The 24,931-nt window shown below is 56.0% G+C and overlaps 2 protein-coding genes across 3 annotated transcripts in view; one reads left to right on the forward strand and one right to left on the reverse strand.

Moving 5' to 3' along the window:
* ATP6V0D1 (ATPase H+ transporting V0 subunit d1) overlaps positions 1 to 8,451 on the forward strand; it is a 38,563-nt gene extending 30,112 nt beyond the window's left edge. The window contains exons 3-8 of the mRNA XM_080646083.1: positions 2,433 to 2,611; positions 3,908 to 3,987; positions 7,203 to 7,280; positions 7,403 to 7,579; positions 7,690 to 7,767; positions 7,864 to 8,451. Coding sequence (XP_080502209.1) covers positions 2,433 to 2,611; positions 3,908 to 3,987; positions 7,203 to 7,280; positions 7,403 to 7,579; positions 7,690 to 7,767; positions 7,864 to 8,025 — 754 coding nt within the window. The 3' untranslated portion in view covers positions 8,026 to 8,451. The remainder of the gene's footprint in view (positions 1 to 2,432; positions 2,612 to 3,907; positions 3,988 to 7,202; positions 7,281 to 7,402; positions 7,580 to 7,689; positions 7,768 to 7,863) is intronic.
* Positions 8,452 to 8,878: 427 nt separating this feature from the next.
* Positions 8,879 to 20,900, reverse strand: HSD11B2 (hydroxysteroid 11-beta dehydrogenase 2). Of its 2 annotated transcripts, XM_080645317.1 has the most exons (6): positions 20,706 to 20,900; positions 20,460 to 20,543; positions 10,551 to 10,763; positions 10,253 to 10,438; positions 10,011 to 10,148; positions 8,885 to 9,850 (listed from the first exon to the last, which is right to left on the reverse strand). In XM_080645317.1, the coding sequence occupies exons 1-6, from the start codon at positions 20,734 to 20,736 to the stop codon at positions 9,435 to 9,437; spliced, it is 1,068 nt and encodes a 355-aa protein (XP_080501443.1). In that variant the 5' UTR covers positions 20,737 to 20,900; the 3' UTR covers positions 8,885 to 9,434. The 2 variants fall into 2 exon arrangements, with proteins under 2 accessions (XP_080501442.1, XP_080501443.1); XM_080645316.1 differs by lacking the exons at positions 20,460 to 20,543; positions 20,706 to 20,900 and adding an exon at positions 13,991 to 14,396 and having other exon boundaries at positions 8,879 to 9,850.
* Between the last annotated feature and the right edge of the window lie 4,031 nt (positions 20,901 to 24,931).

Below are 24,931 nucleotides of genomic sequence, written 5' to 3' on the forward strand. Positions count from 1 at the left end.
GAAAAGTGAGTCATAACTGGCCTGTTCCCCATCACTGGAGGGATAGCAGCAAAGCCAAATGGCAGAGTCTTCCCACAGGGTTCTCCTCTTGGGGGAAGGGCCTGGACCCAGAGGCACCTCCCTTGGGCCCTGACCCCAGCCCCACTCCCAACATAAACTAATGCCCCCAGATGGGGGACAAGGAGTGGGGAGGTTTAGAAAATAAAGGCTGACTTATGTGGATCCCTCTGAGAAGATAAGGCTTGATGGGGAATAGAGAGCCCTAGGGCATGGGAACCCTGGACATGGGTGGAGGTGTGTGGACATTGGCCATGGGGACAGAGAGCTCCTCTGCCTTATGCATTGATGGGGCCTGGTGCCTGCACTCTCTGTGCCTTATTTCCTCTGACAGCTGATGATGCAGGTGGTTGTGGGATCAGTTGGATAGTACTCGTTTTTCCCTCCCTGCCCAGAGTGTTGTGGGAGCGTAAAGAGCAACATTAGGTTCGGGGAACATGATGGCTAGAGTGGGGCTGGATGAGGTGCAGGCGGGCGGCGGTGTGGTGTGTAGCATGGTTCTGGGGTACATGAGGTTCTGGAAGCATGAGGGGAGGCTGTTCAGGGAAACTGAGGCTTGGCAGTTGGTATGATGAGAGGGATGTGCTGTTCAGGGTAGAGAAGATGCAGGCTGGGACCAGAGACCAAGGCACAAAGCTCTCTCTGAGGTGCTTCCACTTTGCCAGCTGTCAGGTCAGGGTCAGAAGGCTGGCATTGGGGCCTCTGGCTTGTACCTGCAAATGGGCTTTGCCTGAAGCCCTCAGTTTGGGAAGGGGACCTGTCTCTTCTCAGCACACATCCTGCAGCTGACCCAGCCAGACGGGGCGGGGAGAGGGCAGTTGCCTGGCCCCAAGCCCAGGAGAGCAGAGGTTGTAGCAGGGCGCTGGGCCGGGTGGGAGCTGGGGGAGCAGCAAGCAGGCGGAGAGTGGGGGTCAGGCCAGGACAGGAGCTGTGGCTTCTTCTTTCTGCCGCCTTCCTGGAGGGCCCTGTGGGAGTTCCCCCAACGGCCAGCCCTCTGAGCTGAAGCCTGGGCCATCAGCCTCCTTCCCTTGGTATTGGGGCCTGCTTCCTTGGATAGCATCGGCACTGGTGCGCAGTTATTACCTCAGGACAGGGGCCTGGCTGTAGCCCACACACAAGCTCAGGGCAGCAGCCTCCACCCCAGCCTCACCCTCCAATGGGAACCCCACTTCGGCCTTGGAGTATGTCTGCCCTCTAGGCCTCAGCCAGCTCCCTTGTGCCTTGAATTCCTCGCTGGTGCCAGGCTGGAGGAATGTTGTGGCTACTGCAGTCTGACTGTGGCCGCCCCCCGCCCCCCCTTTCACCTCATCCCCACATAGGTGACTGCGCAGAACTAGCTCCAGTCCTTTTGAGGTATTGTCTTCACTGTTGGAGGCAGAGCTTGCCCCTGGCCTTGGCATGAAGACCTGGGCAGCCCCACCCTCTCCAGCTCCACAGCCCTCTCTGGTGCCCATGTATCCAGAGCCTCAGCAGGAGGGCGGGGCGGGGGGAGGCCTCTGCCTGGGACTGACCTGAGCCCAGCAATCCTGTCCAGGTCTCTGGGTCTTCTCCAGGCATCCTGGACAGACGCCTGCCCTGGCCTCAGGCCCTAATGGAGGAGGCAGTGCTCGGTCTTTGGAGTGGGCTGCGCAGGGCAGCTGTCTGCCTGCTCGTCGCTGCTTGACCTGGGTCCTTACTCCAGAGGGGCCTTCCCACCGGCTCCCCTCCAGCCTCCCCTCCAGCCTTCCCTAGAGAAGCTCTCCCCACCCCACTCCTCACTTTCCTCCCCCACCGTCTTCCCCTCTCGCTCTGTTCCCACCCAGCAGCCAAAGGGACCCTAACTGGACTGGATACCCCTGCTTATATCCTGCTTGTGGAGCCCTCGAGCTCAAAATGAAAGCAGGACCCTCAGCCCAGTCTGCAGGACCAGCCTCCAGGCTCCGGGGCTGCTGGCAGCACTGCCCTGGTTCCCTTCCCTCTGCCAACCCTGGCTGTGCTGGGTTCCTCGAATGCATCCGTCACTCAGTGAATGCCTCCAGGTTTTCGCACACATTGTTCCCTCTTCCCAGAACACTCTTTCATCTCCCAGTTCTTTCATCCCCGAGGCTGGCCAGTGGCCTCACATCCATGTGCCCACAGTTCCCCTGTCCTGCCAGAACACTGTTCACACCTGTTTCCCAATCACTCGAGGGGCATGGATTCCATCCTCCCTCCACCAAGGGAGGGGCCATGCCTGTCCTGTGTGCCTGGTACTGGAGTAGGGGGCACGCTTGGGCAGGGAAAGGAGGCGGCATTCATTGTCCAGGGGCTGGGCACCTGTGCAGGGTGCGGGCAGGGGCGTGGTGTCAGGACTTCCAGGCCCCCTGACAGGCTGCCTACTCTTGTGCCTCCTGTAGTTACAGCTACATGATTGACAACGTGATCCTGCTCATCACGGGCACGCTGCACCAGCGCTCTATCGCCGAGCTGGTGCCCAAATGCCACCCACTAGGCAGCTTTGAGCAGATGGAGGCCGTGAACATTGCTCAGACACCTGCCGAGCTCTACAATGCCATCCTGGTGGACACGCCCCTGGGTGAGCCACTGTGGTGGAGGGAGGGGGGCGCATCAGTGTCAGTGCCTCAGTGTGCGGTTTGCGGACCTCTGGGGGTGACCCTGACTCAGAATTGAGGCCTGCCTACTGGCTTACCTTTATGATCCCACTTGGCTTCCCCTCCCATTCCTTCCTCCTCACCCGGCCTACTTTGCCATAGCTTTTGCTTGGTCAGGCAGGCTGCACCCAGGGCCCGACTCAGACCACCTAACTTCATGGAATTGGATGATTTCTCAGAATGCAGAGGAGGCTAAGCTCAGGGAGAGGGTTGAGAGGCCCGGGTCCCTCGGAGTACTGTCAGACTGTGGCCTCAAGCAGGGCGGGGGTGGCGGGCTGCCCGTGAGCAGGGAAGGGAAGCCAATAGCTTCACTCGCCTCTACTGAGCAGGTCCCAGGGGCCAGGACAGGCAGTGTCCAGCAGGATACAAGGTTCATGTTGGAGGCCACGAAAGGGAACTGAGAGCTTCCTGCAGGGCCCCGCCTAGGCAGTGCTGGCTCCTGCCTGCCGGGTTGTCTGGGTAGAAGGCACTAAGGCTGTCCCCAGCTAGTGTCCTCAGAGCCAGAGTCCTAGTCCCCTGGCACCACCTCCAGGAAGCTCCTGGGGTTGAACCACTGGGATAGACTGGGCTATAATTGTGGTACCAGCACCCCGGAGGGGCTACACAAAGAGGCCTGAGCCCTACCTGCTGGCCTCACCTGTCAAAGAATCTCCCACTCCCAGTAGTTCGGAGCTGTTTGTGGCCTTTTCAGTTTCTTCATCTTTAAAGAAGAGGCAGACCAGTGAGCCCACAGGTTCCCCTTTGGGTGGGGTGGCTTTATCCTGCGCTGCCACTACTTCCAGCCCGGCAGTGGCCCCTTGGTCTGGCCTGTGCCTACCCAGATGCTGAACTTGTTCCTTGTCCTAAGGAGAAGGAGGCTGGTTTTCCAAATGTGGGGGATGCGAAGAAGTGGGAGTCAGGCCCCAAATCCACAGTTGGCCCTCCCAGAAGAGAGGATGTTGTGGCCTCTTATGCAAGGCTGTCTTTGGCATGGCGGAGCTTGGGTCTGCCCCAGCAGCGATTAGGTCATGTTATGGCTGGCGGCCTGCTTTCTAAGTCAGTTTTAGGAGCAAGAAGGTTCAGGTCAGTGTACATAGTCCGGAGGATTGCTTCTGCCACTTCCAAGGCAATAACCAGGGTGGGGGCCCCCAATACCCAGCCAGATGGACCTTATGGCAGGGGCCCTAGGATCCTTACCTAAGTGCACACACCCAGCCCTCACACCCATCTTTTCTCCCCAGCGGCTTTTTTCCAGGACTGCATCTCAGAGCAGGACCTCGATGAGATGAACATCGAGATCATCCGCAACACGCTCTACAAGGTAGTGCCCCCGCCTCCTCCCCCTCTGCACCACCCCTCCGTGAATAGTGGGGGGGGGGGGGGTTGGCTTGCAGGCCGACAGGCTGTGGGCGTGGCGGCCTGTGATTTATGTGGGGTGCTGGGGCAGGGCGCAGCTGCACCAGGCTCTCACCCTGGGGGCTTATCCGCTCACTTTCTGGCTCCCGTGATGGGCACAAGACTGCATGGAACAGGTTCTCCATCCCCAGATGCCCACGGCAGCCTAGATAAGATCAGCAGGCGTGGCGGGTGCTCCGCGGCTTGGCTTGTCAGAGCTGGCTCCTGGGTGACTGCTCTCCCCGAACCCACAGGGTCACGGGCTACCACCCAGGCCTTAGCTCTCAGCTCTCCCACCTGGACTGTTGCCAGCAAGCACAGGCATGTGAGCAGAGCAACAGTGTGCTCAGTTACGGTGAGAGGGACCCAGCCAGGTATAGCCAGGTCCCCCTGTTAGGTTCCCAGAGCCAGTGCCACGTCCCATCATCCTCATCCCCCACCTACCTTCTGCTTCCCCCCAGGCTGTGCCATGGGTGGTGACCCCTGGAGGAAGAGTGGGCTTGGGATTCCTAGGTCAGCATTGTCCTGGCTTAAAGAGGTGAAGGGCAGAGCTGGCCAGGGAACAGTGAGGGACATTTGGGATAGACTGGACTATAATTGTGGTACCAGGACCCCTGAGGGGCTGCAGCCAGGAACATGGGTCAGCAGTAGGTAAGGCCTTGAGCGGGGCTGAGGTTAGCACTGGCCAAGGGCCCTGCTGACCTAACCCTGAGAACATCTGTCTAGTGGCTCTTTATAGCGAGGGTCCTCTCCTGCCCTGGTTGGAGTTAGGTGGCTGACTCCTGGCTGCATCCTAAGCCCAGGCCCTCCAGTCGCCCTGCAGGGGTCGGGCCAGAGTGAGGGAGAGCCTGGTGATAGTGAAGGACCTACCTGGGGTGTAGTGGTGTGGCAGGGGAATAGCACATGCAGAGCAAGCATGGAGCATGGGCCAGTGGCAAGCCGTTTGTAGAAGTGCAGGTTCCAGGTGAACAGCAGCAGATAGGTCTGGAAAAAGAAGCAGGCACAGGATCAAGTCACCCAGGGCCGTGAATGTCTGGTCAGAAGTTTGAACTTTATCCTGTGTGCAGGGCCAGCAATAAAGGTTTCCCACAGATCAGAGTATCATCAGAAAACCCCTCTGCAATGTGGAGGACAGGGTAGAGGGGACAATACCAGAGGGAGGGAGACTCAACTTATTTCATCCTCAGGACTGTCTTATCAGTGTTTTCATTTGTAAGATGAGGAAACCGAGGGCTCAGAAGTAGAATGGGTTGCCTGAAGCCACTTGCGAGACACTGAGAGCATTGGGGATCACATCTGGCTCAGCCTGATTGCAAAGTAAGCTCTCTCATCCACCCGCTAGTAGGGAGGCAGGCTAGCAATTAGTAGAGAGAGAGTGTGTGTGTGTACTCCTGCGCGCCCAGCTGGCCTGTTGCCGGGATCCCTGCCCTGACACAGGGTGAGGGGTGCGGCTGTCCCCCCAGCCTTACCCACACCCTCACCGGGCCTGACTGGTTCTACCTGGAGTCACTGGTGAGGGCTGCCTGGGCACCAGCTTGTAAACATTGATCCAATGCTGCAGGCACCATGCCAGGACCGCCCGCCCAGCAGGCAATGTCCCAGCCCAGTGGCCACAGATGGGAGATTAGGCGGACCCTCAGCCGTCTACCGGGTGGGAACTGTAGTTAGCTGGCAAAGCCATGAGCTAGCAGACTCCTCCAGGGCACAGGGTGGGGGTGGGGTTATGACCTTGGTACCTGGGCTTTTGGGGTCCTGCCAGTTTCTTCAGCTGCCCTGGCCTCCAGAAGAGAGTCTGGGTCTGTCCACCAGCCTCCTTCACCTTAAGGTCAGCCTATCTGCATTAGCATCCCCCATAGGGAAGAACTGCAAACCCCACTGGATGGAGCAGGCCTGGGTGCAGCCAGTGTGGCTGGCCACAGGGAAGGAAGGAGCTGGGGACAGTGCTAGAAGGACTGAAAGGTACCCCATGCCATGGTAGGATGGGCAGCTGTTTCTGCCACTCTCTCATTCCTGGGGATCTGCTGTGCTATGACCCCTTTCCCCTTACAGTTTCTCACTCCCTGCCCTGCCCTGGACTTTTGTTTTCTGTGACCCAGTGGTCACCTCAGGCCTTTCTCTGAGCCCAGCTTGCCCAGTGCAGCTGGCCAGGTTGGGCTGGGCTTACTGACTCCCAGGCCTCATCTCACCTCCTCCTGGGGCAGCACAGCTGGTGGCCCAGGTCAGCTGGTGGTGGGTGCAAAGGTCTCTGCACCTTGGAGGGCAGACCTTGGCATGGGAAGCTTCCATGCCTCCCAGCCCTCGCCCCCGAGTAGTCTCTAGCCTGTGAAGCCAGAGTCCCTGTGACTGGCCACCAGATCAGGCTCGGGAGGATCTGAGTGCAGGGAGCTCTCCAGGGAGGCTGCAAGACCATCCCCTTCCTTGACATAGAGAGGTGTGGGGAAGGAAGCCTGTGTGGCTGCTTTTAAGAGTGAGTGCTGGGGGGCCTGGGGCCTGGGCTGACCTGTCTTCTCCTCATGCCCAGCAGATCCAATTTGCCTGGGCAGGAAGTGCTTGCTCGGCCATGGCCATTGCTCTGCAGGGCTGACATCCAAGGGGGCAATAATCATCTCTCAGCAGGAATCGGGTTGACAGTTTGGTTCCTACTGTGTGATGCCTGGGGGGTGGGAGGAGGAGGAAGTATTCTGTAAGGTGGAGACCAGTAAGGGCCCGGGCACCCAGGCCAGGCCATCTCCATGAACTCTCAGGAGTAACCTTTCCTCACTAGCCCATCGGCAGGTAGTTTTCTGGGACTGAGGAGAGATCTGGGGGAAAGGCAGACAGAATAATAGAGAAAGACAGTCTCCCTCTTAGCCTGGCCTTCTGTGGGATGAGGGTGTGGGGGGCATTGCACCATGAAGCAGACATTTGGCCAGAAATTGCTGTCACTCCTGGGTTGGGGACAAGGCAGCAGGCTATTGCTGCTTGGTTGGTTAACAGTTGGAGTTTGTGGCTCTTACAGGGCTCTGACGTGGGGCTGCCATGGACAATCCAAGGACTGGGGAGGGAAGCACGAACTATGAGTAGGAGGCCTGGGAAGCCTCCCCCCCTCCCAACCCCCCCGGTCTCCCTGCTTGAGCTGAACAAGCCCCATGCTCTGTGCAGGCCTACCTGGAGTCCTTCTACAAGTTCTGCACCCTGCTGGGCGGGACCACGGCCGATGCCATGTGCCCCATCCTGGAGGTAAGCGCCCTCCCTCCTTTCTGCTGGTCCCCTGGGAAAGACAGGCCTACGGGAAGCCCTGCCAACTGACTGGCTACTGCCTTCCTCCCTCCTCTCTCCTCGCCTCTGCTCTGGCCCCACAGTTTGAAGCAGACCGCCGCGCCTTCATTATCACCATCAATTCCTTCGGCACAGAGCTGTCCAAGGAGGACCGTGCCAAGCTCTTTCCGCACTGTGGGCGGCTCTATCCGGAGGGCCTAGCGCAGCTAGCTCGGGCTGATGACTATGAGCAGGTTAAGAACGTGGCCGACTACTACCCGGTGAGTGCCCTGGCTGCAGGACCAAGGGGTGGGCATATTGACACTTGCATCCCCACCCCACACCCAACAGTGCCCTCATGCTCTCGCTTCCCACCACTCTCCTGGGCCAGGAGTACAAGCTGCTTTTTGAGGGTGCAGGCAGCAACCCTGGAGACAAGACCCTGGAGGACCGCTTCTTTGAGCATGAGGTGGGTGCCAGGCCTGCCCGTCACAGGGAGGGTTTGGTGGCTCAGGCCTGACTCTGGTCATGGCCACCTGCACACCACGCCTGCCTCTGTCCGCAGGTGAAACTGAACAAGCTGGCCTTCCTCAACCAGTTCCACTTTGGTGTTTTCTACGCCTTCGTGAAGCTCAAGGAACAGGAGTGTCGCAACATTGTGTGGATTGCTGAATGCATCGCCCAGCGCCACCGCGCCAAGATTGACAACTACATCCCCATCTTCTAACGCCCTGGCCCAAGGCTCCCCAGAGTGTGTGTCTGTGTGTGATGTGACCAAGGCCACGGCTCACCTGCCTGCCCTGGGGGTGTAGCACATTGTCCTAGCGGCTGCCCAGCGTCCCTGATCTTCTGAGACTGCTCTTGGGCCTGGGTACCTGCTCCCCTGACCAAGGATAGACCAAGTTCCCCTCCAGATCAAGCCCTGTTTACAACCACCCACATGTCTAAGAAGCATGTGGCCACTTTTGTGCCCCTCCAGAATGAGAACCCCTAGTAGCAGCGTGAGCCTCCTCACCCCTCTGTGGGTCACTCCCAGAATCATGGCCCAGGGGAAACTGTGTGTGTGTGTGTCCTTGGGGCGTGGGGGAAGCAGCTGTTCATCCCTCTCCCTCAGCCCTGCTTCTCTGAACAATAAACTGCCCTAAGCCCTGTGTCCACTGTCTCCTTTGGGGCTCCCAGCTCCCCTTTGGTTCACCCTTACTGAGCCCACCCCCGCCTGCCTAAGCCTTCTGCCTCCTTCAGTCGCTGGCAGTGGCATTCTTAGGCTGGCCCTCTATAGAGCAGCCTGATTCCTCAGGGCGGGGGCACCACTGCGGGAGAGCTCCATCCTCTGTCGGAGGCCTGGGTCCTGGCCCTGGAGAGCCCCCAGGCTTCCCTATTGGCTTCATTGAGCTCCCCCATACCCCAGGTCAAGATTATCACCCCCATTTCACTAGGAGGAAACTCAAACCTATGGATAAATGATCTGTCAAGGTCAGTGAAGAGGGAAGGTGAGAACCAGAGTCTGTACCCAGAGCCTCGTCCCCCATGCTGAGCCCCAGAGGTTCCCCAGGCAGTTCCCAATATGTCACACAGCCTATCATCCCTCCAAACACAGGGTCTCCCCCATTCTAGGAGAAATAGACATTTATTTAAAAATGGCAATCAGGCAAGTAGGATGTGCAGCCTCCCTGTGGCTTGGAGGCTTAGGGTGGGTGGTCAGGGCCCTAATTCTTGAGCCAGTCAAGAAACAGTTGGGATTTACCCTTTGAATCGCAGCACTGAGGCACTAGTGCTGAGAAATAACCTGAGGGGGTCCCCAACCTACCCTGTCACTTAGTTTGCAGAGGCACTGACTATGGGAACCTGTCAAAGGCTACAGCTACGTCTTGCACTGAACTCCCCATCCAGCTGGGTTCTCCAAGCTGCAGGGTGAGCCATGTGCCCCCGTTTGGGCTCATGAAGCAGTAGAGAGGCCCAGAGTTTCATTGGGAAGCCTTAGCCTCACCAGGCCTGACCTGGAGTATCGGCAGTGGGTGGGGCTAGGGTCCTTTAGGCCAGGCTCTAGGACAGACTCGGGTCACAATGCCCAGGGGAGGCCCCAGGGCTCATGGGACATCCTCTGCTGGAATAGCCGAGACCAGAGATGCACACTGCTCATTGGGCCACCGTGGGGGAAGGGCCTGGGTTTGGGTCTGGGACTTGGGTAGCATTCTGGGTGGGGGTAGAGCCAGGCTTGCCAGGCCGCAGTGCACTTGGCAGACAGGGGCTGATGAAGAAGGCTTGCAGGAAGCGGCGCCGCAGGCCCTCGGGCAGGTAGTAGTGGATGAAGTACATGAGTCCCACGCCACGGCCCGGGTAATAGCGGCTTTGCGGCTGAGCTGCCAGCAGTGCATCGATGATGGCATCTACAACCGGGCTGAGGTCAGGCAGTGCCAGGCTCAGCGAATGCAGGAACTGCCCGTGCGCATGCTCAATGTAGTCCTCGCCATAGGCCTGCAGCAGCTCTTGGGGCAGGCTGCTCAGCAGCAGCCGTTTGCGCCGCTCCCAGTTGCTCACATTTTTCACTGACTCTGGAGAAAAAGTGATAAGTGAGGGGTCAGCTAGGGAAGCCAACTCATCAGCGACCCACTTCCTGCCAAAGCCACGCCCATTCCAACCAGTCCCTGCCCCCACAGTCACCCCTCTTTTCCAGCCCCAGACTGTGACCTACCCCCTAACCCTGACCCTCACCTGTCTTGAAGCAGCCAGGCTGGATGACGCTGACCTTGACCCCCCAGGGCAGAAGTTCACAGTTGAACGTGTCCATGAGCAGCACCACAGCTGCTTTGGAAGTCCCATAGGCCCCCAAGCATGGATATGGCATGTCTCCTGGGGATGGATTGGGGGTGGTCAGCTCAGCCTGGGCTGGTGGCTCCCACATCCTTCCCCATGGAGGGGCTCCTTTTTTTGCTGCAGCATGGGAATGCACTCACCTGCCGGGCTGCCCAGGGTCACAATACGACCCCTAGAACGGCGCAAAAGTGGCAAGAGGCCCTTGGTGAGCTGCAGTGTGCCAAAGAAGTTCACCTCCATGCAGCTGCGGAACGTGGCCAATGGAGACAGCTCCGCATCGGCCACTATGTCATTGAGGCCTGCATTGTTGACCAGGCCCCACAGGCCTGAGGGCATGGAGCAGGGAGGGAAATGATGGGTCAGCCCAGCAGCAAACCTACAATCCCTGCCCCTTCATATCCACCCTGCCACACTTCTCCGGGAGCCGTGCCCACTGACCTGTGCTGGTGGTATGGGCCTTGGTGAACTCCAGTGCACGGCTAATGTCACCTGGCTTGGTCAGGTCCATCTGCAGCAGCCTTAGGTGAGGGGAACAGCAGGCACGCAGCTCTAGGGCGCCGGGGCTATCCAAGTCCAACACAGTGGCCAGCACCTTGAAGCCCATGGCATCTAGCTTCTTGGCCGCCTCCTTGCCAAAACCAGAGTCACAGCCTGGCCAGGGCAGGGCAGCCAGTGAACTCCCACTGTGGCCTAGTCCAGCCTGAGACAACCCCAGGATCACCGGGACCAGATGGGATCCAGGCCTGACACCCAACCTACCAGCAGTCAGCAGCCCTCCCTCCTCTCTTAGGCCCATTTCTGGCAGGCTTTGCCCCCTGGCTGAGCACTTGAGCATCAACTCTTTCACAGCTGTCATCTCCCTGACTCCCCGTAGCAACCCCATCAATCATGGCTTATAAGCCCCACTTTACAGATGAGGAAACAGACCTAGTATTGCTAAGTTGCTTCCCAAAGTCACTCAGCCAGCAAAGAGTAAGGTGGGGACTCTATTCCAGGTCAGCCTGAGACCCAGTCCCAGTCCTCGTGTCCTTCTGCCTGCTTGATACCAAGTTTCTGCTCAAATGGTCAGTGTTACTGCACAGCCTCCCTTTCTTTCTGGCTGCCCTTGCCCAGGCTTCTTACTCCTACCTGGACACTGAAGCAGCCCCCTCTTTAGTCCTGTCCCATCTTAATCCCTAAGCAGCCAGAAAGGTCTTTCCAAAAATGACAATATAACTCTGCTGCAAAAACCTTCCCAAGGCTCCCACAGTGAGTGGGATGAAGCCCAAGCCCCCTGCTCCCATCTTCCAGGCTCTGCCCAACCTGCCTTCTCAACCTCAACACCCCCTACTGTTGTTCCAGGCAAGCGGGAGGCCCATCCCCAACTCACCCGACCCCCACCCTTGGAATTTCAATCAGTGGCAACAGTGAGGCATTCTCTGAGCTCCAGACCACTTGCCCCCAGGACAGGGACAATGATGGATGGAGAGAACAGACCTGCATTTTAAAACCTTCCCAAGCCCACCAAGTGTGACCTGAGGTCAGTTACCACTCTTGGAGACATAACTTCCTGTCTTTGGTATGTAGAGAAAAACCACCAGGCAGAGCCAGCGTGGCGGTCCGATAAGCCCCTGCTTCCTTGATTGTTCCCATTCCGATCCAGGTTCCTCATTGGCCTTCCCCCTGAGCAGAAGCTGCAAAGCTGCTCTGCTTTCCTGTTTCAGGACAGCTCTGCACCCCCTCCCTGCCGCGAGGCAGACAACACAGCTGGGCAAGGGGCTTTGAGCTGGGCTTTGTGTGGCTGGGGGCCTGCCAGCCCGTCCAGGCTGGGGCCAGGGGAGGAGGGGTCCTTCCTGGGCAAGTCTAGCTGGGGCAGGGGAGTGAGCACGTGTGTGTCCATTTTTGCCTAAGCAACACCCCCACCCCAGAGCAGACAGGTCCTTCACAAGAAAACTGGGCCTCCCAGCACAGTTAATGACACCTTGCACCCCGTCTTACTCACCTGCACACACATTCCTATACATACCTCCAACCTACCTGCAGTGAGCTGTGAGCAACACATTGGCTCACTCCCATGAGACCCCTGCCACACATCTGTGCACAGATATGCACTCAAGGTACCCAGCCACTCAGCCCAAACCCTAACCCCAGGGCTGAGCTGCTCAGTAGCCTTGGCCAGTGGTTCTCAGGGGCATTCTCAGGGAGGGGTAGGTGGCAGCTCTGGCAAATGGGGCAGGACCTGGTCCCCTACTGATCTCACGGTAAGGAGATGAAGGACCTCCAGAGTTTTGGGGCATTGGGAAACTTGGAGGCTTATATCCGATGCTTAGATGGGAGGGATGGGCAGTCCTCTTCCCCTCCCCCATTGTGGGGCTTTGCAACCAGAGAGGGGGGATCCCAAGTCACAGAAGGCATCCCTCCTCACACCTGCCTCTCATACTCAAGGCTAGAAGTAAGCAAAGCCTGAGGTGAGATCTCAGGAAAGACCCAGTACTTGCAGATAGCGTGGGTTCTGTTGAGACAGCTCAAAAATTAGAAGGCAGGAGGGGAGCTGGCCCGTCTCTGGGGGCAGATCACAGTCCCTACTTCATACCAGGAGGGTCTGTCATCTTTCTTCCTCAAACAACTGAAAGTAGGATCCCCTAAGTCTTTACACTGCACCCTAAACTCAGGTGTCCCCCATCTAGCCCAAGCCCTGCTCTATCTCTACTCTCTTTGCTTGAAGCCCAAAGTCCTGGTGCCACCCTCACCCCATCTCAGCACAGTCTGGATTCTTGCTCAGCATTCAAGGCCCCACCTGAGGAAACAAGCTCACATCCCACCACTTCCCAGCAGCCAAACTGATTATGGATTGTCCCCTATCCAGACCATGCTCATTCCTGCCTTAAGCCTTTGTTCCACACCCTTTGTCTCATACAAAACACCTCCTTACTCCACCTATCTCCACCCATCCTCTGAGGCCCAGCTCAAGGATGGCCTCCTCTGAGAAGTTCTCCAAACTCCATCTGATCATGCAGGGCCCCCTACTGGACTGAGGTCTCTGAGAACGCAGTCTGGTGACTGCCCCCAACCAAAGTCCAATGTAAAGGCAGAGCCCTGAGCACCTGTCCAAAGCCATGGGAGTGGGAGAGAGACTAGGCTGCCCACCCCCCCTACAATGGAGCCAGTGCCCCCTGGCCTTTCTCCCCCTCCTCACTTCCGGCTGGGCCTCAGCCCTCCTTTTCCTTCCCTAGATCTGGTGACAGATTTATTCCCTGCTCCAGACAAAGGGAGCTCAGCCAGGCGGCCAGAGGCACCTGAGCCCAACTCTCTAAGGCCTCATGCCTGGGCACAAAGGACCAGGAGGAATGAGGGTTGGGGTGCAGACGAGACTCTCTCTCAGTAGTTTGAGGGTGGTCAGCTGGACCTGAGAGGCGCCTGAATGCCCAGCTGTTTCTCATGATGACCTCAAGCTTTTCTGGATTCCAAGGGCACCAGCCAATTCAGTGGTGAGGGTCCCAACGGCCCATCTAAGCCTCAGGCCTCAGGGAAAAGATGGGGCATCCCACGTGGGGATGTTAGGCAGAGCTCAAGGAATGACCATCCACGTAAGCTCCTCAGAGACTGCATAAACCCCAAACTCCAGGAGTCTATCTTTCTCAGCCATCAGTTTCCCCAGCGCACCTGCCCACTCCCTGCCTCATTTCCTCTCCAACACACCCGCAGCTGCAGGTAGTTAACCAAGACTTCAGGAGGTGCTTTGCTTCCTACTTGGTTCGCTCCCTGCACCCGGGGGAAGGGGACTCTCCTACTCCTGCGCAGGGTGCCCTCCTTGCCTTGGCGTGCCCACGGGAGCCCTCTGGGTGTCCGGTCCCGCCCTAGAGCCTGGAATCCCCACGCTCCGCGCCCCGCGCACTCACCGGTGATGAGCACCGCGCGAGTGGCCACGGGCAGGCGTGGCGGGCGCGCCAGGCAGGACAATGCGATCCAGCCGGCAGCGGCCAGCACGGCGAGTGCAGCCAGCGGGGGCAGCAGGCGCTGGCACAGCCAGTCGAGCGCGGCCAAGAGCGCCAGCGCCGCCAACAGCGGGCGGCCCAGACGCAGGTCTGCGCGCAGTAGCTGCAGCAGCGCTCGGGCAGCTACGAGCAGCCAGGCACCGCCCGACGGCCAAGGCCAACGCTCCATGGCTGCCGGCTGGGCTGGGGCGGGCCGGGTCGGTGGCTGAGCTGGGGGTCGAGGGTAGGAACTTGGGGCCCGGGCTAGGGGTGCGGGGTGCGGGGTGCAGGGTGCAGCAGAAAACCGACCACAGACGGGAGGAATACTCGCTTTCTTGGTTCGCCCTCGGGCCGAGCATATAAAGAGCCCTGGGGGGGCGGGGAGAAGGCGGGGCGGGGGCGGGGCCTCTCCATCGCTCCTGGCACCCCGCGCCGGGCAGGTGCCCCCGCCTCCGCCCCGCCCCCGCAGCCAGAACTGCTTTCGAAGAAGCCGGAACAAAGTCCCAAAGTTGCTGCTGGAGAAGGAGACGCCTCGCCGCGGGCCAGTGTCCGGGAGCGGGCCGGTCCGCTAGCCCCAGTGGTCCGTCTAGCCCAGCCCCAGTGGTCCGCATCCGCTCACGCCTGAGCCCCACACGCGCTCCCCGGACTCTGAGCCGCCGCTCCCAGGTGAACACAGCCAGCTCACACTTGCTTGGGACACCTGAGGACACGCACAACCTCTCTTCCAAGCGCCCAACACTGACAGCACGCCGCAGTCGCCGCCGGGGCCGGATCACCACGGGGAATCCGCCCCGCTCTGCCCGCCGCTGCCGCTGCCGCTGCCGCTGCCGCTGCCGCTGCCGCTGCCGCTGCCGCTGCCGCTGCCGCTGCCTCCGCCGGCGGCACACGCGCCGCACTCCCACGCCGTGCGCGGTCTCAGGGCCATCGCACACGCCCTGACGCGCACTCACTCCTAAGCTGCTTGGGGCCACAAAACCGGCTTGGGGCGGGGGCTGGGGAAAGCAGGATAACCACCCGGTTCTTGGGAGCCCTTGCTCTGCCTTCCCCCTCCCAGCCCTGGGGATGCACCATCTCCACCTCCTCCTGCCACACACGTTTACATGTGAGGGGGGTGCTGGTGGGACAGAGCGGGGGAGAAGAATAGGAGTCATAGGGAGCGACTAGGCCTCCTATTACCTCCAGCCCACCCTCCTACCCAGAGACTCCAAGAGCCAGGCCAATGGGGACACCTGGGGAGTCAGTGAGGGCAGCCTCTAGGACAGGGTGATGCCTGCCCTGTTCCCATGATTCCCCAGGGAATAAAATAAGTGATGTGAATGTGGGTGCATTTCCCTTCCTGTGTGTATGAAGGTTTGTGTTTGTGTGTGGCCTGGCGGCCCCCCACCCTGCCCACCCCCGAGTCTGGCACCTTGTGTTTGGCATTCATGCCAGGGCTCTGCCAGGCATTAGGTGTTGGTGCCAGTACTTGGCTGCCAGGCCCTATGCTGAAGGCAGTAGGTGCAGCCCATGGCAGAGACGCTCCCTGCTTCCTGTGGGCTTCTGGGCTTGCCCAGTGTCTCATCCATGCCCACACTAGGTCCTGGAAGGTCATGGACCCCTCTTAGCTCTGTTGCCCATTCTATATTTTAGGTGCCCAGGCTGTGCCAAGATATGCCTCCTCCAAAGCCTTTCTGCCACCCAGGCATGACCCATGGTGGGCCAGGGGAATCTCAGTGAGGGGCTGGGAGCCAGACCCACCTAAGGGGACAGGACAGGCTTTGGATAGAGGATCAATTTCCTGCCCAGAGCAGTCCAGTGCCCCCACCTATTTCTCCTATAAGTACAGATGACAGATCAACCCTGGCCCTGTAAGGCAGGACTTGCTTGGAGAGGGTGTGGTGCCTGACCTTGGGTACATGACCTTCTTGTGTGCCTGTATTTATATACACTCAAGTTCATGGGCTCCATGGCTTGTCTATGCACATATGGACTGTCTCTCCCTGTGCCCTGACTCTGTGAGGACATTTGTATATATTGTGTGTGTTTCCAGTAACTCTTTCTTCCTTGGTCTGGGTCATCCTTTGGAAACTCAGGGAAACATTCCTACCCCCTGCCCCGCCCCAAACCTGCTGACTCCTGTTACCCTGAATCTATGGCCCAGACCCAGAGGTAGGCACAGCACCCTTGGCCTGGCTCCCTGATCTAAGCTGTACACCTGGATTGGTGGGACACCCCCCCCCTACACACACACACACACACACACACACACACACACACACACCCCAGTTCTAGTCACCCTACTGAGCCTGGCTGCAGTTTCTTCAGCTTCAGTCCATTAAAGGCTTCCCTTTAGGGTTGGAGAGAGGGAATGGAGGAGAGGCTGAGGTGGATCCCAGGCAACCTTTAAGGTCAAAGCCACATAATAAGTAGTACCAACATTTGCCAAGAGCAGGAGTTGATGGATAGGGAGGTGGAAGTGGGAAACAGATTCTAAGAAACAGGATCCTACGCTGTCCTGGGAAGGAACCAAGAAAGATCCTGACTCACTGGGAAGCCTGGAATGGGGCAAAGGACCTGCTGAGAGGGGGTGTGGGGAATTGTCTTTCACTGTAAAGTAGAAATTGGCTAGGTCTAGGACGGGGAGGGGGTGTTTCTGGCTCAGCTTCTGGGACACTGCCACCTTAGACAGAACTATTAATCTTGTGTGGCTTGGGTCTTGTGGGACTATCAGGGGTCCTCAAACTTTTTAAACAGGGGGCCAGTTCACTGTCCCTCAGACCGTTGGAGGGCCGGACTATAGTTTTAAAAAAAAACTATGAACAAATTCCTATGTGTACTGCGGGCCCAGGACGAGTCGGCTGTTATGCAGGACAGGCAGCGGCACCCGGCGGGCCGGATAAATGTCCTCGGCGGGCCGCATGTGGCCCGCGGGCCGTAGTTTGAGGACGCCTGGACTAGATGATCTGCCACATTTGTTATATATATATATGCCCCTTTGACATACTTTCTCCCACTTCTTAGGCCAGGAGGCCATGCCTCCTTCCCAGGATTTATGCTTCAAGCCCCCTGTGACCTCCTCAGGGGGTAAACTGACCCCTTACCCCTCATGAGGTGGAGATGCTCTAGAAGTAGAATGAAGGTGGTTTGGGCAGTCATGGCTGGGAGTGGCTGGCCCCGCCCTGTCTGAGGACTGGTGCCAGGTTGTGCCTGCCCAGGGGCGGAGAACCAGCCTCTGCCAGACCCAGGAGTCTGGGTTGGCAGGGGCCTCCAGGGAAGAGAAGGGAAGGGGGCAGGAGCCCCAGCAGATAAGGCAGGGGCAAAGGAATGAAGGGCAACCAGAAGGAGAAGAGCCCCTGAGCCACTCCACCCCTCAGCCCTCAGCCCATAGCCTCCCTTCATTCTTAGTCCTGCCCCCCACCTCACCCTCAGTCAGAAACCTGGTGAGCCTAATGCTTAGCATGCCCCAGGCTCTGGAGGGCCACAGATGGGGGGGAGGGGGGGCGGGGGCGGGGGCGGTCGGGACTGGCTCCAGTTGGCTCCAGCTGAATCCAGCAGCTCGCTGGCACCATCTGCTGGCCTTGGGGGGAGGGCGTGGCTCTGAAGGGGATAAAGTGAAGGTGACTGCTGGATTTGAGGATGGGGAACCAAAGTGCTGGGTGTGGGGTGCCAGGTGGCAGTCTTCAAGAGCTCAGGCTCTGTCCCCTGATTACACAGCAGGATTCCTGAAGTTAAACACTCCCTCTGTGGCCAGCTTGGAGGAGGCAGCAGAGCCCCGGGAAGGCCCTGCCCTGCACTCTGCTCACCCCTGGCACCCCATCACCCTTCCCTCCTGGCATAAAGCAGAGGGGCCCCAATGGTCAGTCTCTCCACCTGGTTCTGAATCTCATCCTCAAAGGCAGCACTCTTTCATTGAGTTCCTACTGTGTGTTAGGCCCTGTGCTGGGCACCATGGATATAAGCACTAACAACTGGCCCCTTCCCAGCAGCATGCACACTAGGGCTCTGGCCTCTCCCACTGGTAACCAACTACAATAAAGAATTTCTTTCATCCTGGCCAGTTTGGCTCGGTGGTTAGACAGGTTCGATTCCTGGTCAAGGGCATGTACCTAGGTTGTAGGCTAGATCCCTTGCCCAGGTCTGGGTGCATGTGGGAGGCAACAATCGATGTGTCTCTCTCCCATCGATGTTTCTCTCTCTATCTCTCTCCCACCCCCCTTCCTTCTGAACTCTCTAAAAATCAATGGAGTGCTCGCTTCGGCAGCACACATACTAAAATTGGAATGATACAGAGAAGATTAGCATGGCCCCTGTGCAAGGATGACACGCAAATTCGTGAAGCGTTCCATATTTTTATACTCTTCCTACAGGAAAAATCATTGATGGACTTCTAGTGATGAGAAAGATTGAGACTGTTCCCACAGGCCCCAACAATAAGCCCAAGTTGCCTGTGGTGATCTCACAATGTGGGGAGATGTAATCCAGAGCAAGACGGAATCAGACCTCCATGTATCTGCCATTGTAGGCCTGCCCTTGCTCTGGGTGATGCTCATGAGTAGGAAAATCTGGATTGGCCCCTGTGTTTGCTTCCTGGCCTGCTGTTGCCCTGTTTGATCAAGAAACCTTGGAAGTATCACAATTCAGAACCCAGGATTTTCCATGTTTTTCAACTGTAAATAAAGTTTTTTTGGTTTTTAAAAAATAAATAAATAAATAAATAATAAAAATCAATGGAAAAATATCCTCGGGCGAGAATTAAAAAAAAAAAGAACTACTTTCACCCCAATCCTCTATCCCTTTCCTCAAGCATTGTTCTCACACACACCCCTCCCCCATTCTCAGCCACGTTTCTCTAAAATTGCCTGCAATCACCATCCCCATTCTTTCCTCCCCCAGTCTAGCTCCGAGTCAGCTTCCCCTCCTGACCTCACCAAAGGTCACCAGTGAACGCCATTTTAGTCCCCAAATACCCTCGACACATCTCTGCTTTCGGTTAACTTGGCTTCCTTGAAGCCTCTGCCCTGTGGCCAGTCCTCATGCCCAGCCGCTTTCTCCCTTGGGTGCCCCCCTACCCCTCTGACTCCCCTTCTGGAGCTTCTCTTTCTTTGGGTGAACCTCTGGCTGTGGGGACCCCTCCCTCAGTATGAGCTCATCTTCCCACTCACATGCTGGTGACTCCCACACTCCTTTCCAGGCAAGGCCTCCTCACTCTTGACTCCAGGCCCAAAGTCCAGCTGCCCCTAGAGGCCTCCCTTGGATACCCATAGGCCCCTTACGCTCAGCATGCCCGAAGATGGTCTCATCATCTTCCCTAGTTCTGACAGCCCCCCCCGCCCCCCCCGCCGCCGCCGCCCAATTACCCTTACTCTGCATTCCAGGCACTGGCCTCCAAACCTCTTGCTCTGTCCCAGCCCTTGCTTGGGTGCAAAGGCTTCATATTAGCCCTCTGTAATAGGTAGCATTATTACAATTTTACTTTCAACGAATCTGAGGCTTCCTGAGGCTAAGAAAATGGCTCAAGGTCTCAAGCTCAGGTGCACTTGAGTTTGAATCTTGGACCGGCGGCAAGATTCAAATTCAGGTATTCCGGAGTCCAAAGTCCAGGCTCTTGAGAACTGTGTTAGTGCAGGGCCATGTTTGCAGGGCCTCCTAGACTTCACGATGAGGGAAAGAACTGGTGATGATCTTGAGCAAATGAGATCCCTGTTCCAGTTGGCCAGGGAATGGATTTGGGGACAGGGGAATAGTGGAGGCTGGGAGTCCTGTTGCTGCATGCAGATGAGGGGACAGAAGCAAGGTCTATTTTAAAAAACCGAGCCCGAGGTGCTTGCAGACCTGCAAGGGTTCTGCCCAGAGTAGCTGGAAGTGTGTGGTTCCTAGCACATCACTCACATGGCCTGGGACTCCTTGTGCCCTGGGCAGGAACTGAACCCTCTCCCTGTTTTCCGAGATAGCCCATCTAGGCTGTGCACCTGGAAACCAGGCCCTTTGGTTACCTGGGAGAGGGGAGAGTGAGACGCAGGAGCATCACTTGTGTTTTCAAACAGTGTCTGGTACCCTCCTCTGAATGTTTATTTTGCCTCCAGAATTGAAGGCAGGTGTTTGGATATTAGGGCCCTCAAGTTGGGAAGAACTAAGATAAAGTGTCCCAAAGTGTTTTCTGGACCAGCCCCAGGGAAAGGCAAGCCTCAGCTGGGAACATTTGCAGGGAGAGCTTGGGTGACTCACCGGCCTTCTTGGATCTTGCCGTGTGACTTTGAGCTATTCATAATCCTCTGTTATATTTACTGTGTTTGCTGTATGCCAGTCCTTGTGTCCAGCTCGCATATTTACTTATGCTATTCTCACATCATCACTATGAAGCAGGTACTAGCACATCACTTACATGGCCTGGGAGCCTGGGAGATAGCTGACTCACCTCCTCGTGCCCTGGGCATGAACTGAACACTCTCCACATTTTCCAAGGCTCCCCATCTGGGCTGCGCACCTGGAAATCCCCTTCCTATAAAGAAGAAAACAAACTCAGAGAGGTTAAATGACACGCCCTGCGTCACACAGCCCTCCAGACACTACGTTCCTAACCACAGGCAGCACTACCCCCTGGCCTTCAGCCTAAAAGGTTGGTATTGTGCAGCGGGCAATACCCAGGCAAAAGCCCACCAACCTTTTAAAATTTGCTTCTGGATTAGAAACATGTCTCCCAACAGTGGAATTAAGGCAAGTGGTTCAAACTAATTCCAAAACTTGCTTCCTTACAGCTTCTATCACCCCCAATCCAGGCCTTTTCTTGGCAGAACAACTGCAAAAGATACAACAATTAGTTGCTGTTGGCTGACTGGTTTAATTTATTTGCATATACATAATTCAGCCCCACCCCTGGTGGCTAATACCAGGCCCGGGGAAGCTGTGGCTGTTTTCTGATTGCTGGTGGGGAGGCCTGTGTGTGTTGTTTTTTTAAATAAACTGAAACCAGATGGAAGGCGGTTTTTGTTCACAGCCTGGCCTAAAATTTTCTCCAGCAAATTCCTTGAAAAGCCAGCCACCTCTGAGTGGTGCCTATTCTCCTTGGAGGTCCCTTGATACTGAGATGAATAGTGAGCAGGGCTGGGATTTCTAAAGTGAAAACAAAAGGAGAGAAAGAAGCTTCTAGGCCCAGGGGCTCTCGGGGAACGGGGTCATCTCCTGATTTGTGTCCTGGGCTGTGGCTTGAGTCAGAATCACCTGGACCAACCACTTGGTGAAAATGTGGATTCCAGACCCCCCACCTATACAGCCATTTGCAGCACTAACTGCCGGCAGGAGACTCCAGCTCTCAGAATGGGTTGATTTTTGAGTCAGTGGAAGGGGTTACTGCCCCCACCCCCCTGAAATGGGCCAGTTGTTCAAGGTGGTTATCGAAATATTTTTAACTGCCAGCCAGGCCGAGGGCTTTGTAAGGTCCCTCGAACACCTCGTTAAGAGGTTCCTTGTTCAGAGAGATGAAGCAAGTGTGCCCACTGGTCACAGCGCCAGGGGCCTCGCCTTTTTCTTTGGAACGTGAATTGGGCATTGTCGTAGTGAAAGTCTGACCCAGTCCCCAGACAGTGGAGAGCATTTCTATTCCAGCTCCGACCTTCATTCCCAGCTCAGAGCACTGTTCTTTTGGATTCCGAGCCTTTTCAGATAATTGTGTCAGGTTACATAAGGTTTCGAGCTAGGAACAAAGGAAATTCCACAGGGAGCAGGCCTGAGAAGTTCCCGCATATAATTTGCTTTAAAGTATTCGAGGAAAAATGCAGGTGTCTCAGCCCTGTACATTTTTGAGATAAAGTAGAAACAGCCAACAACTTGGATGCATGTACCCTTCCCCCTAGAAATGAGCAAGCGGTGGTGAGTGGGAACACCCCTCCTGCAGGAGCATGTGCAGGGCCAGGTGGAGGTCGTTTGCAAAAAGGGCAGCTTTGACCTCACCTGCCCAGGATACCTTTTTCCACCCTTGCTGCATCTTAGGTGACACATGTGGTAAATACAAGCCTTCGGTTGTCTAAGAAACATAAAATAAAAAAACTGAATTACTGGCCGCCAAGCTTTCAAGTCTTTGGTCCCTAGGACTCTGCAGACACATTTTCCACACGCCATGATTTTTTTTCGTTTGCCTCCAAGGGCCGGCCCTGTGGCAGCTCTGTTGCATAAGGTGCTGTTTCCAAACACCTTGTTCCCAACTGGAGATACAGAAAAGGTTTTATCTAGATCCCAGAGTTCTGGAGGGGTGACATGGTGTTCAAACGGCACTGGTTATAGTCAACAGTGGGAAAGCTGCCAGAGCCTTCCCACCAAGGAAGCAGAGAGAATATTCTAAACACTGAGCGGCAGTTCTTTCTTAAAGCACAGAGCGGTCATAAAAACCACTTAACAAGGAAAAATTAATGAGAGGAAAATGTCTTGAATGTAGCAAATAAAAAACAACTTTACGAGGGACATGGAAAAAACAGATTTACTACCAAGGGATGGTAATATAGGAAAGTCATTTTACACCAAAAATAATTCAAGGAGTAGTATTTACTTTACAAAGGGCCTCACAAAAGAATTCCTATAAATAGCACACTCCTTTCCTTTGTTCTTTCCTTTCCTCCTTCCTTACTCTGTTCCAGGCTCTGTGCTAGGGAAGCCATGGTGAGCTAGAAAAAACATCATTCCTCCCCTTGTGGGCTCTTTGTCTGGCTGGAGGGACAGCCCCTAATCAGATCACTACACACTCAAGGAGTCATGGACGGAAGGAACTAGAAAGCAGCGTCCTGTGGTGCCATGGCAGCAATGCTTCCTCTGTTCTGAGGGCCAGAGACAGCTTTCCCTGAGAGAGTGATGTTCCAGGTAGGGAGGTCACCATGTGCAAAGGCCCTATAGAGAGGGAGCCTGGTCCTTTGAGGAAAGGGAGGCCATAGACGCTGCAGGGGTCAGCCAGAGCCTCGGAGCAAAGGAGGTCTTGGAGGCTGTTGTGTGGGGGAGGTTTTGATTCTAATTTTATGGCATATAGAAATACCACTCCCTGGGGGAGCAGGGAGAGTCACTGAGTGTTGTAAGCAGGAAGTAAAAGAATCGGCTTGACTTAAAAAAAAAAAAAAAAGACAGCCACAAGCTGTGAGGAGAATGGACTGACAGTGTGGGAGCCCACAATGGAAGCAGAAAGACCAGTCAGAGGCCGCGGTGCTTGCTGGGGCAAGAGCTGCTGGTGGTCATGGGGACGCGCCAAGTGGATGGGCTGAGTCATCCGGGGCCCATTGGAAAGGGTACCGTGACCCAGATGAAGTGGACTCAGCAAGCAAGAGCTGTGGCCGACCACGTCCCACGCAGGTTAATCTGATCATGAACATTTAATTCTCTTAGTTGATGAAATGGATAGCATCATTCCTGGTAGAAAGACAAAGAAGGTTTCGATTATGTGAATCAGTCTCTACTACCAACTGAATACTCCATGTGTGTATAGGCCTCACCACACCTTCAGCCCTATGCAGTAGCTATTGTTACCCCCATTTCACATAGGAGCAAACTGAGATTTAGGGGGGTAAGGAATTTGCCCATCTGGTGACTGGCAGAACTGGGATCGAAACAGATAACCACTGACCAGCCCTAAGGAAGCCTGAGTATGCGTTGGCCCTAAGGATAGGCCACAGGTTCCAGCCCAGGAATGTCCTCTGGCATTTTTGGAGCCACGTAAGCTGGCTTAGGGTCTTCTCACACGTGTGTGTGCATAAGCATTCCCAATTACAGTTGAGCTTTTCTCCCTGTGAACCTTGGGCAGACCTGCCTTATAGGTCATGGGCAGGAACAAGTCCTGCTCAAGAGGCTGACTGACTTCTGTTCCAGAAAAAATGTGTCACGTTTTCAAAGAAATTGTACAAAGCGGGTGGGAGGAGCTGTAACAATCCTTCAAGTAATGGGAACCCTGTGGGAAAAGGCCTGGGGGTGGGAGTGAATGCTGCAGGTTCCAGGAGTTGCACAAGCCTCACTGGGCACAGGGATGAGGAGATGAACAGGAGCTTGCTGAGCGTGGCTTTGTCCAAAGACAAAGGAAACTCTGCATTATCTTAAACAGAAGACTGATTAGGTGATGTGTTCAGGTTAGGAAGATTTCTACCCTCTGCCTGCCGGGGAGCAGGCAATGTGTGGCCTTCCTCAGTAAGTGATGCCCTGGGCAGTGCCAGGTTCTGGATTGGAGACCACATGATGATGACAGACTCAGAAGAATACCATCACACTCCCCATACCTTAAGCAAATTTAAAATGAAAAAGCTGTCAGGGAGTCCTCAGACAGCCTGACCTGGAGTCACTCAGACACCCATCAAGGGAGTCTGAGCTGTCATTGGATTTTTGTTTCAAATGAAACAGCTTTCATTGGTTAATGTATGTGTACTTAACCCTATCTGAAACCTACTGTACTAGTTTCCTGTTGCTGCTATAACAAATCGCCACAATTCAGTGGCTTAAAACAACACAAATTTATTATCTTGTAGTTTTGGAGGTCAGGAGTTTGAAATGGGTCTCCCTGGGCTAAAGTCAAGATGTCAGCAGATGGGTTCCTTCTGGAGGCTCTAGGAGAGTATATGTTTTATTGCCTTTCCTGGCTTCTGAGGCCCCTACATTCCTTGGCGTATGGCTTCTTCCTCCATCTTCAAAGCCAGCAGTGTAGTATATTCAAATTTATCTAACTTTTTTGTTGTTGTTGTTAATCCTCACCCAAGGCTATTTTTTCCATTGATTTTTAGAGAGGTTGGAAGGGAGGGGGAGAGACAGAGAGAGAAACATCAATGAGAGAGACACATCGACTGGTTACCTCACGCACATGCCCTGACCGGCGCTGGGGATCCAGCCTGTAACCAAGATACATGCCCTTTACCAGAATTGAACCTGAGA

This window comes from Plecotus auritus (genome assembly GCF_963455305.1).
Source record: "Plecotus auritus genome assembly, chromosome: 10".
Taxonomy (NCBI): Eukaryota; Metazoa; Chordata; class Mammalia; order Chiroptera; family Vespertilionidae; genus Plecotus; species Plecotus auritus.

Excerpts from the sequence above, each read along its gene's own strand:
- HSD11B2 (XM_080645316.1), bottom strand. The coding sequence starts at position 14,255 with ATGGAGCGTTGGCCTTGGCCGTCGGGCGGTGCCTGGCTGCTCGTAGCT. Across the intron at positions 10,764-13,990 it reads TCGCGCGGTGCTCATCACCG|GCTGTGACTCTGGTTTTGGC; the intron begins GTGAGTGCGCGG and ends TGCCCTGGCCAG. Across the intron at positions 9,851-10,010 it reads GCCTGGCTGCTTCAAGACAG|AGTCAGTGAAAAATGTGAGC; the intron begins GTGAGGGTCAGG and ends CTTTTTCTCCAG.